This window comes from Hemiscyllium ocellatum, chromosome 6 (genome assembly GCF_020745735.1).
Source record: "Hemiscyllium ocellatum isolate sHemOce1 chromosome 6, sHemOce1.pat.X.cur, whole genome shotgun sequence".
Taxonomy (NCBI): Eukaryota; Metazoa; Chordata; class Chondrichthyes; order Orectolobiformes; family Hemiscylliidae; genus Hemiscyllium; species Hemiscyllium ocellatum.
The window spans coordinates 75,336,045-75,348,924 of NC_083406.1; the positions used below are offsets into that span (position 1 = coordinate 75,336,045).

The following is a 12,880-nucleotide window of genomic DNA, read 5'->3' on the forward strand; positions in this document are numbered from 1 at the left end:
TTTGGAAAAGCAAGCACTGATTAGGATGGTCAACATGACTTTGTGCATGGGAAATTGTGTTTCACTAACTTGACTGAGTTTTTGAAGAAGTGACTAAGAAGATTGATGCAGGCAGAGCGGTGGACATGGTCTGTATGGACGTCACAGTAATGCATTTTACAAAATTTTGCATGGTAGACTGGTTAGCAAAGTTAGATCACATGGAATAAAGAGAGAACCAGTCATTTGGATACAAAATTGGCTCGAAGATAGGAGGCAGAGGGTGGTTGTAGAGGGTTGCTTTTCGGACTGAAGGCCTTTGACCAGTGATGTACCACAAGGTTGAGTGCTGGGTCCACTGCTTTTGATCATTTATATAAATGATTTGGATGTGAACGTGGGAGGTATGGTTAGTAAGTTTGTAGATGACACCAAAATTGGTAGAGTAGTGGACAGCAAAGAAGATTACCTCCGAGTTCAACGGGATCTTGATCAAATGGGTTGAGGAGTGGACAGATGGATTTAATTTAGATAAATGTGAGATACTATATTCTGGTAGGTCAAGTCAGGGCACTAATACACTTCCTGGAGAGATATACCAAACAAAGAAACCTTGGGTTGCAAGTTCATATTCCTTGAAAGCGGACTCGCAACTAGATAAGGTAGTGAAGAAGGCATTTGGTATGCTTGCTTTTAATAGTCAGTGCATTGAGTATAGGAGTTGGAAGGTCGTGCTGCGGCTGTACAGGACATTGGTTAGGCCACTTTTGGAATACTGTGTTCAATTCTGTCTCCCTGCTATAGGAAAGATGTTGTGAAAGTTGAAAGGGTTCAGAAAAGATTTACTAGGATGTTGCCAGGGTTAAAGTGTTGAGCAAAGGGAGAGGTTGAATAGGCGTTGTTTTTCTTGGAGTTTCAGAGGCTGAAGGGTGACCTTATAGATGCTCATAACATTATGAGGGGCATGGATAGAGTGAATAGCCAAGGTCTTTTCTCCAGGGTAGGGGAGTCCAAAATGAGAGGATGTAGGTTTAAGGTGAGAGGAGAAAGATTTAAAAGGGAGCTAACGGCAACTTTTTCACACAGAAGGTGGTGTGTGTATGGAATGAACTGCCAGAGGAGATGGTGGAGGCTGGTACAATTACAACATTTAAAAATATATGAATCAGAAGGATTTAGAGGGATATGGGCCAAATGCTGACAAATAGGACTAATTTATTCAGAATATCTGTTTGGTGTGAATGAGTTGGACCAAAGGGTCTTTTTCCGTGCTGTTCATTTCTTTGACCCTAAGTGGCAAATGATACCCAGTACAAGTTGTAGACCTTGATAATAATTTTCCTGACTGCCTACATCTCTCAAATACAGTAACTTGGAAGCTATCACAAATTCAGCTTATAATAGGGTGCATTAAATGCATGTGTTACTTCCTGGCTTGTATTTATTAAAATGGATTTTGTGCAGCTACTACTTGGTCCAGTTTATTTTTCTTTACAGTGCTACTGACAATTCACTATCTGTGCTGCCTTATGGGTAATATTTTCTCTACACATGTTTCTTCATTCTTCTGGTATTCCTTTATGAACTCTGATTTGAAGAATGACTGTTGTCAAAACATTTTGCAATTACTCCAAAGACAAACCAGGTGCGTGACCCAGGAGACAAGATAGAAGCCTACAGTCAGTTATAAAGCAACTTCATAGAAGTCTGGAAGCAGTTACTTTTGTTCATTTATTAAATTGATTTTAATTTGAAAATTATAACCACATCGTCCAGAGATGAATAGACTGAAGCCTTGCTTGAAGCTTTATAGAAGTTTGACAGTGTGTTTTCTTTTAAAATTTTCCTGATTCCAGTGGCTTTGTGTGTAAACATGATTGTTGCATGACAAACAAAACTAAGCCTCTGCAAATACATGACATTAGTGCACCTGCACCTGTGGCATAGGGATGAGACAGTAACCAAAGTTTGTGACAAAAGACTCATCCCTTATTTTGAACTGACTATGAACATAGGAGAAGCTTTCCCAGTGAATTTGACCAAATGGTCTACTCAAGAATGCAATCATAAAAAAGAAAGCGAGAGTTGAAAAGTTGAAAAGAGAGTTGTGAAGTAACAGCAACCTTTGTCAGACAGATGGGTAAAGCAGGAATTCGTCAGCATGTAAAATAAGTTATCACCTACTCTTGGGAAATAAGGCAGGGCAGGTGACTGAGGTGTCAGTGGGGGAGCACTTTGGGGCCAGCGACTATAATTGTATTAGATTTAAAATAGTGATGGAAAAAGATAGACCAGATCTAAAAGTTGAAGTTCTAAATTGGAGAATGGCAAATATTGACGGTATTAGGCAAGAACTTTCAAAAGCAGATTGGGGGCAGATGTTCACAGGTAAAGGGACGGCTGGAAAATGGAAAGCCTTCAGAAATGAGATAACGAGAATACAGACAAAGTATCTTTCTGTTAGGGTGAAAGGAAAGGCTAGTAGTTATAGGGAATGCTGGGTGAGTAAAGAAATTGAGGGTTTGGTTAAGAAAAAGAAGGAAGCTTATGTAAGGTATAGACAGGACAGATCGAGTGAATTCTTAGAAGAGTATAAAGGCAGTAGGAGTATACTTAAGATGGAAATCAGGAGGGTAAAACGGGGACATGAGATAGCTTTGACAAATAGAATTAAGGAGAATCCAAAGGGTTTTTATAAATACATTAAGGACAAAAGGATAACTAGGGAGAGAATAGGGTCCCTCAAAGATCAGCAAGGCAGCCTTTGTGTGGAGCCACAGAAAATGGAGGAGATACTAAATGAGTATTTTACATCAGTACTTACTGTGGAAAATGATATGGAAGATATAGAAAGTAGCAAAATAGATGGTGACATCTTGCAAAATGTCCATATTACAGAGGAGGAAGTGCTAGATGTCTTGAAACGCATAAAGATGGATAAATCCCCAGGACCTGATCAGGTGTACCCTAGAATTCTGTGGGAAGCTAGGGAACTGATTGCAGGGCCTCTTGCTGAGATATTTGTATAATCGATAGTCACAGGTGAGGTGCTGGAAGACTGGAGGTTGGCTAACGTGGTGCCACTCTTTAACAAGGGTAGTAAGAACAAGCCAGGGAACTATAGACCAGTGAGCCTGACTTTGGTGGTGGGCAAATTGTTGGAGGGAATCCTGAGGGACAGGATGTACATGTATTTGGAAAGGCAAGGACTGATTAGGGATAGTCAACATGGCTTTGTGCGTGGGAAATCATGTCTCAGAAACTTGACTGAGTTTTTTGAAGAAGTAACAAAGAGGATTGAGCAGTAGATGTGATCTATAAAGATTTCAGTAATGTATTCGACAAGGTTCCCCATGGGCGACTGGTTAGCAAGGTTGGATCTCATGGATTACAGGGAGAACTAGCCATTTGGATACAGAATTGTCTCAAAGGTAGAAGACAGAGGGTGGTGGTGGAGGGTTGTTTTTCAGACTGGAGGCCTGTGACCAGTGGAGTGCCACAAGGATCGGTGCTGGGTCCTCTAATTTTTGTCATTTACATAAATGATTTGGAGGCAAGCGTAAGAGGTATAGTCAGTAAGTTTGCAGATGACACCAAGATTTGAGGTGTAGTGGACAGCGAAGAAGGTTACCTCTGATTACAACAGGATCTTGATCAGCTGGGCCAATAGGCTGAGAAGTAGCAAATGGAGTTTAATTCAGATAAATGAGAGGTGCTGTATTTTGGGAAAGCAAATCTTAGCAGGACTTATACACTTAATGGTAAGGTCCTAGGGAGTGTTGCTGAACAAAGAGACCTTGGAGTGCAGGTTCATAGCTCCTTGAAAGTGGAGTTGCAGGTAGATAGGATAGTGAAAAAGGCATTCGGTATGCTTTCCTTTATCAGTAAGAGTATCGAGTACAGGAGTTGGGATGACATGTTGTGGCTTTACAGGACATTGGTTAGGCCACTATTGGAATATTGCGCGCAATTCTGGTCTCCTTCCTATCAGAAAGATGTTGTGAAACTTGAAAGGGTTCAGAAAAGCTTTACAAGGATGTTGCCAGGGTTGGAGGATTTGAGCTATGGGAAGAGGCTGAACAGGCTTGGGCAGTTTTCCCTGGAGCGCCGGAGGCTGAGGGGTGACCTTATCGAGGTTTACAAAATTATGAGGGGCATGGATAGGATGGGGTGGGGGAGTCCAGAACGAGAGAGCATAGGTTTAGGGTGAGAGGGGAAAGATATAAAAGAGACCTAAGGGGCAACCTTTTCACACAGAAGTTGGTACATGTAAGGATTGAGCTACCAAAGGAAGTGGTGGAGGTTGGTATAATTGCAACATTTAAAAGGCATCTGGATGGGTATATGAATAGGAAGGGTTTGGAGGGATATGGGCCGGGTGTCGGCAGGTGGGACTAGATTGGGTTGGGATAGCTAGTCAGCGTGGGTGGGTTGGACTGAAGGGTCTGTTTCCATGCTGTAGAATCTCTGAGTCCATTCATATTTGTGGCACTTAGTTATGAAACAACTCTTGTAACATATGTTATTATTTACACACTGGGTTTTCTGAGGAGAAAGGCTTTTATTGTATATCCTGAAGTTAACTACTGGTCCTTAAGCGACAGTTTAAGGAAAAGCTTAACTTTCTGGTTTTATCTGATCCCTGATCCACGTGCCATGACTTCTCCCCAGTGCAACCTTGGAGTTAAAACTGCAGTAGAATTGTTTAATCAAGGCTCAATCTGCATGTTTATAATCAGGCCTCACAGCCTTCTGGTCCATCTGTTAAAAAGCAGTTTAAATTGAAACATAAAGAGCAGCCGGAGAAAATAGTGATATATGTTGAAACATCCATGTCACCTAGGGATGATTAAGTCTTATCTATGATACATCCTCTGTAGCAGTACTATCTTCAAACTCAACTATCATTCATTGGTATTCACAGAAAGAAAGGATGTTCAGTGGGAGTTTGTTCGTGGTCTGTTAGAAAATGCTATCTATGGTGGACGCATTGACAACATATTTGATCTACGAGTCCTGAATTCCTATCTAGATCAATTTTTCAGCCCTAGAGCGATTGCTGGATCACAGTCCAGGAGCAAAAACATAGCATCATTTCCATCATCCATCACTGTGCCAAGATCCTGCAGCATTATGGTAGGTGATGTTAATAACTTCTGTAGCTGCAAACAGTGGAAATTTTCCATCTGGTAAGAAATGACATTTTAATTTAATTTTTAAAGCTTCATTGGAGATGAGGATCCATTTATGTCATTTGCTGTTGAGGAATTTCTTTAATAATAAACTTTAAGCAGCTGGCATAATTAAAAAGGATTCATTTAAAAAAGGTAATGCCTTCTCTGTTCATGAACTTTCGTGTTTTGATTAAATGAGCTTGCAGGTCACAGTGGAAGATCTATGTAATAGCTGTAATATGCTTAAATACCATAGACCTTTATTTTCTACTCATTAGTAGAGTTATTGTAATCAGTACTGGATTTTTGTTTGAAGTATGTTTGTTACAGAACATAATTCTGTAATTCCTTAGTCCTTCTGTTTTGATCCCTTACACACATTAATTTGCATGCTGTCAGTTTACTGCACAACTGTCCTTCTTTCATGTTTAAGCAATCATTCCCACCAGTTCAAGAAGACCATTTCTTGCATTTACTCAACTCTGTCTCCTCAATGCTGCTACCAATTACCTCTGTCTCATCTGATTTTGCTCTAACATCAAAGCTTTCACTTATAAATTCCATCCGCTCAGTGACTACAAAGAAAACACCACCATAACTGATGACAGCCCCTCCTCACTGAATCACAGCATTATTGTCATTCAGCCAGCATGTTTGTACCAGCTCTGCAAATGAGCAATTTACTTACTGCTTTCTCCCAGTAACTAGTCACTGTCTCAGGCTTAGTCAGTCTGTTTAGCAAATTTGGAGTCCTGCTTAATCCGATGCTGAGTTTAACAGCTACACATCCTATCCATGCCTAAGATTTCTTGCTTTAATCTCCAAAACGTTACCTGACCAAACCATAATTGGAAGTAAAGAAATGACAGCTGTCGTCTTGCTAAAGAAGTGTGTTTTTTAATCTATTTGCATAATATATAATCAAAACGAAGTATCAGTGGTACAATGGAATCTAAACACTTATTGCATCTAATGTAAAATTCAAGAAAGTGCTATTTAAAACGATGGACAATCGCATGGACTAAATAGTTTTCCCTCCAATGTATTAAAAAAAATGGATAAACGTGGGGTAAGTGTTCCACAAACTAGTCAGGCAACAGCCTGACAGAATTATATTTACAGAATCATTCCTATCATTCCTATCCCACCAGCATATACATTTGAAAAGTGGCAGCAGATTGGTAGAAAACTATAAGCAAGGTATTCCTGCTGATTACCTGTGACTGGCCTCCCTTAGCTCATGATGCAACAGTTCTCTGCATTGAGCACCATTTGAAATAAACCTTGGGAGGGTAGCAAGAGCCCAGAGTGTACTCTGGGTTGAAGACTTCAATATCCAACACCAAGAGTGGCTCAGTAGCACCACAAGTGATTGAACTGGCTGGTGGCTGTCAGCTGTCAGACAGGCCTTGTGGAACATGGGGAAACATATTTAACCTCATCCTTATCAATCTAATTACTGCAAATACATCTGGACAAGACCGTACTAGTAGGAATGACAGCTGAACACATCTTGTAGGGACAGAGTCCTGTGACAACTTGCATTAAGTTGTGCGATAAATAGCATAGATTGAGAACAAATCGAGCAGGTCAAAATTACATTCCCTGAGGCCTTGTGAACCGTCTGCAGCTGCAAAATTACATTATATCGTAATCTCTAATCTCATTGGCCTAGGCTCACAGCTGATGGAAATACTGAATAAGTCATTTTCCAGAGTCAGACATGGCTTGACAGATCAATTTTTTTATTATTGCGCTTTGTTTACTGTTGTGGCCGGTTACTGAACATGTTCACAAGAGGATACCAATATACATTTAACAAAAGAGCATAATTACATTACCATTACAGTTTTATGTGAAAGCAAAAGAAAAAGCTATGTTTGTACATATGACAAATTGGAAAAATCTTGTCTTAAGCAGCAAACAGATGGATTCAATCCCTTTTCACAGCATAATCCTTTGGAGCTACTCAACTCTGGTGAAGTGTCACTTCTTTCTTTGTTTTTTAATTTCTTATTCAATTGATGTGGTTACAAACAGTGCCTTTTTGGCAAAATTCTACAAATTCAGATGTTTTTCTCTCTATTACTGTCCTTCTTTGCAATACATAAATATGTTAACGCATTAACGCTTCTTCATCAAACTCTAAGAAAAATGAGTTTTTCTCAGTCCTGTGTACTTGAAATGCCAAAACAACTTTAGACTTTTTTTTCCAACTCTGATGACCTGGAGACTGCCAAGGTAAACTGGACTTGAATTCTACTTTGAAACCCAAGTTCCCAGATAATAATATATCATAAATCTTCGTCGGAATCAGATGTCTTAACTATCATTGTCACTTGTAGTAGAGCATGCTAGTAATTGCATCAGACGTATTTCAAAAAGTGGTGCCAACCTAGTGAAGCTACATCATAAGATTATCTGCCGGCTAAATCGCCAGATCTTGATTGATTGCTTCTTGATTTGAGCCAGTAGTTTTTTTTGAGTCAGTCACCAAAATAATGTAAACGTTAATGGATATTGTTGATGTGGACTTCCAAAGTTGTATGATTTACCTATTGCGTAAGAAAGTCAGAACATTCACAGAATTGATGGTAAACATGTAAGTTGGTAATTGTTTTTAAAACAAGCAGATGGAAGATGTAAGAATGTATGTAATGAGAATGTCAGAAATTCAAAACAAAGTTCAATAGCTTTTTTGATACTCAGGAGATTAAGAGATATATGTCTTGAGAGAAAAGAATAGACATGTTCATATTAAATGGCAGAACAGCCTTTAGGGGGTCATTTGATGACTGCTGTCCTTCTTTATACATTCATATTGAACTTATAGAATGTGGTTAGTTTTAATGCCTTGAAATCTGTTCTTGGATAATCAATATCCATTCTTATCTGTTATAGGATTACCGTGCCATTATTACTCATTTACCAGAAGATGACAAACCTGCATATTTTGGCTTACCTGCCAACATAGAACGATCATCACAATGCATTTTCAGCAACCAGGTAATTGGTTTAGATTTTTACTTGATATTTAAGAAGTTATTGTTGTGAATATCATCTCAATTCTATGGTCTGGTTAGTTGACAAGAAATAGGCATCCAAGGGAGACAATCACAGAGGTATACCTTCAGAACACTAACCATAATGTTGATGCTTACGGGGATGTATTCGAAAGCTATTAATTAATTTTATAATGTCTTCACTCCCCATCCTCTTTCTCAATGCTATTGTAATCAAGCCTTCTTTCACTTCTCGCTGATCAGCTTTGGGATTGGGGATCCATCACTGAGGTCACCTCCCCAGGTCAAGTTCCAGCTCCATAAGAAATGAACCATGAGCTGTCCTGGGTGTGACTTGACAGTAAACATGACAAAAGCCCCAAACTTTGTTATGCCTCACTAGGGTAGCATGCTGAAAATCAAACACTACAATTCCTGGATTTATCCTGGATATAATGATTTTATTATGTATGCAGAATGTGCTAATTTCCTAGATTTTTAGACCTAGGTTAATAGGAAGCACAGAGCAGGTTTCTTAAGAAGAACTACAATTATAAACAACTTAGCCTCAAGCTACAGGTAAACAGTGTATGAACTATCCTCAAATCTACTAATTAAAATTCTAGCTCACCTAAAATCTCTCCCTTACACATACATACAGAGAGACATGGATGGGCAGAGGGAAGGACTGGGTTAGCAGCTCAGTGATCTTTAGCAAAAGGTTTGCTGAGGTGATTTTTGTGCTACTAGGAATGCTGGTTCTCAGTCTTCCTTCTCTGAATGCTTTCACTTGTTTTCAGGAGGCACAGGGTGACTAGTTTACATTTATAAAAGTAATTGATTAAAAGTTATGGCTTATAGCAACTACTGAAAGAAAAGTAAATTAACAAATAAGAGCAAAATAGTTCAGATGCTAGATACTGAAATAAAAACAAAATGCTGGAGAAATCCAACAGATCTAGCAGGATTTGTGGAGAGAGAAACAAATTTAATATTTTGAATCCATTACTGTTCTACAGAACTCCAACTACTTGTTGACAGCTGAATCTCCATTTGCAACCCCAACCTAGCTCCAATTCATCTGCTAATCTCCTACCAGCACTGACAATGAGTGTCAGATTACTTGCTTTCAAAAAGTGCAGCCTCTTTTCAAAAAGAGGCTGGTATCCTGTCACCAAGTAACCCTTTATTTACTTGTGCATAGCACACTGGCTGTGCCCAGCCGCTTGGAGTCAGTTGCCTGAACTGAGGAGATTCTAATCTTCTGGTTATATTTTCTTTAATATAGCTCAGTGAAGAAAAACAAAAACCAAAAACACACAAAGAAAAACAGAAGGCAATGTCTCCTTAATCAAGGGAACTCTCTCCCCCCACAGTACAATGACTGACCAGCCAGCTTGGAGTCCTTCCTCAACTGAGAAGATTCAAATCTCTTGGTTATACCTTTAATTTAAAAAAAAAGTACAAAATACAAACTTAACAGTTAACATGAACAGTTTATACAAGAAACAGCAGTTTACAGGGCAAAAGGAGTGGCAAAGCCAGACCCCAAACCCCACAATACAACCAGTTCACAGGAGAATGAGGGCGAACCTCGAATCCCACCTTACATCATCAAGAAGGAAACAGGGAACGCAATTACATAAAGACACTCCGATAAATCGAACAATAAAACGATGCATATAACAGACACTCCTAGCAAACCACCCGTTCCTCCCACTTTCTGGCCATTCAAAGACAACCTGCATTTACAGGCCTCTTGGTCCATCCTATGCGCTATCTGGCTCTCACCCATCCCGACGCATATCTGGACCATGGACTGCCCCGACGCACCTTCCAGCCACGTTGAGGACAGCCTGTCCCCCTCCCTGGGAGGGCAGCGCAAAGGGAAGCCCGCAAGCCTTCCAGCTCCACACCCTGACCCTACACGCCATCTGACTGTCAGCCACCGACGCACCTTTTGGCCACTTCAAGGACAGCCTGTACTGTCTCCCTTCTCGGGAAGACCGTGCTCAGAACAGCCTACCCAGCTTGCAGGGCAACTCGCATCGGGCTGACCTAGCCACCTTTTGGTTCTCTGGGTGACAGCTTTCGGACAACCTGAGCCTCCTAGCTCAGTGAGGCCTGCCAGACCCAGGGACGCACAAGACGGTGCAAGTGATAAACCTGACAAGCAACAAGCCAGTCAATTACCTTCAAACAGGGTCCCTTCTGATAACCCATTGTCAGAAATGGAGTCCACACCAGTATGTAGAGTCCATTGCCAGAAAGAGTCCACAACCAAATGCAGAATCCACTCCACTGTGCAAGTTCACTCCTGAAGGCAGCAAATGTACACCCCACAGCACGCACACAGATGTTCGGTCTCCATAATCACCTCCGTAAAGACCTGGTCCATCCACAAAGGCCCAGGCCCACTCACAGGAATACAGTTCATTATAAAAAGGTACAGTTAACTGACAGGAGATGGTCCACTCCAACCGGCAGCAAATGCTCACCACCCAGCACTTTCACAGGTGTTCAGTCTCCAGAGGCTTTGTCCACCCACAGAGGAACAGTACATCTGGAAAGGTGCAGTCCACAAAAAGTGAAAACACATGCAAAAAAGAAAGACATCCAGAGTACAAGGGTGAAGCCCTGCCACAAAATCAGCATAGTCCTTCTCTCAAAAAAGGAAAAAAGGAGTAACACAGGCTGTAACCAGCCAGTGAAACAACAATTTCCTAATGAGAACTGGAATACATCTGAAACACATTGACTGCATAGATCAGGCAATCCAGAAATCACTTCTCAATAAAAAAGGAATACCAGTTAACAAACTGACATTGTAGATCAAACTGCCCCAAAAAACAGAAACTAGCAACAGTATTCACTGGCTATGGCCAGCCGGCTCGGAGTCAAAACTGAGGAGATTCTAATCTCTAGGTTTTTTTTTATTTTATTAAACAATGCAAAATACAGTTAACGTGAATAGCTGTGTACAAGAAACAGCAATTTACAGGGGAAAGGGGTGGCAAAGCCAGACCCCAAACCCCACCATACAACCAGTTTGCAGGGAAATGAGCAATAAGCTTGAATCCCACCTTGAATCAAGGAAACAATGAATGCGATCACATACAGACAGTCGGGTAAACTGAACAATAGAACAATGCATATATCACAGACACCTCTAGCAACCCAGCAAACCACCCGTCCCTCCCATCTTCCAGCCACTCATAGGAAGTCCACCCTTACGGGCTCTCTATCTGTCCCAACATAACTTCCGGTTACTTCTAGGACAGCCCTTCTTGTCCCCTCCTCCCACCCTTCCAGGACAACAGCACTCAGAACAGCCTTCCCATCTTCTCTCTATTTATGTCTCTCCACTCTGTTTATCTCTCTCCATCTCTATTTATCTCTCTCCATCTCTATCTCTCTGTTCATCTCTGTCTCTCCATCTCTCTCATTCTTTTATCTTTCTACCTCTCTCTTTCAATTATCGCTGTCTATCTATTTATCTCTATATTTGTCTCTCTCTGTTTATTTCTCTCCCAATCTCTGTCTATTTATCTCTCTCTCTCTCTACTTATATATCTCTCTATTTATATCTCCCTCTCTACTTATATATCTCTCTATCTCTCTCCCCCATTTATATCTCTCTCTTTATCACTCTCTCTCTCACACTCTAGCTATCTCTCCATCTTCCTATCTAGCTCTCCGTCTTTTTATCCATCTCTCTCTATCTCGCTCTCTCTACCTCGCTGTCGCTCAATCTATCTCTCCCTCTATTTGTCTCTCTCTCTCTCTCCATCTTTCTATCTGTCTCTCTCTCTCTCTCTTTTTCTCCATCTTTCTATCTGTCTCTCTCTCTCTCCATCTTTCTATCTGTCTCTCTGTCTCTCTCCATCTTTCTATCTGTCTCTCTGTCTCTCTCCATCTTTCTATCTGTCTCTCTCTCTCTCCATCTTTCTGTCTGTCTGTCTGTCTCTCTCTCTCTCCCCATCTTTCTATCTGTCTCTCTCTCTCTCTCCATCTTTCTATCTGTCTCTCTGTCTCTCTCCATCTTTCTATCTGTCTCTCTCTCTCTCCATCTTTCTGTCTGTCTGTCTGTCTCTCTCTCTCCATCTTTCTACCTGTCTCTCTGTCTCTCTCCATCTTTCTATCTGTCTCTTTCTCTCCATCTTTCTATCTGTCTGTCTGTCTCTCCATCTTTCTATCTGTCTCTCTCTCTCTCTCTCTTTCTCCATCTTTCTGTCTGTCTCTCTCTCTCCATCTTTCTATCTGTCTCTCTCTCTCTCTCTCCATCTTTTTATCTGTCTGTCTGTCTCTCTCTCCCCATCTTTCTATCTGTCTCTCTCTCTCTCTTTCTCCATTTTTCTATCTGTCTATCTTTCTATCTCTCTCTCTCTCTCTCTCTCTCTTTCTCCATCTTTCTATCTGTCTCTCTCTCTCTCTCTCTCTTTCTCCATCTTTCTGTCTGTCTATCTTTCTATCTCTCTCTCTCTCTCTCTCTCTCTCCGTCTGTCTGTCTCTCTCTCCATCTTTCTATCTGTCTCTCTTTCTCTCCATCTTTTTATCTGTCTCTCTCTCTCCATCTTTCTATCTGTCTCTCTGTCTCTCTCCATCTTTCTATCTGTCTCTTTCTCTCCATCTTTCTATCTGTCTCTCTGTCTCTCTCCATCTTTCTATCTGTCTCTTTCTCTCCATCTTTCTATCTGTCTGTCTGTCTGTCTCTCCATCTTTCTA

At 40.8% G+C, this 12,880-nt stretch overlaps 1 protein-coding gene across 1 annotated transcript in view; it reads left to right on the forward strand.

Annotated features, from left to right (window-relative positions):
• Nucleotides 1–12,880, forward strand: part of dync2h1 (dynein cytoplasmic 2 heavy chain 1) — a 561,613-nt gene that overhangs the window by 457,638 nt on the left and 91,095 nt on the right. Inside the window, exons 82-83 of the mRNA XM_060826048.1 lie at nucleotides 4,904–5,115; nucleotides 8,055–8,159. Of these exons, the coding sequence (XP_060682031.1) occupies nucleotides 4,904–5,115; nucleotides 8,055–8,159 (317 nt within the window). The remainder of the gene's footprint in view (nucleotides 1–4,903; nucleotides 5,116–8,054; nucleotides 8,160–12,880) is intronic.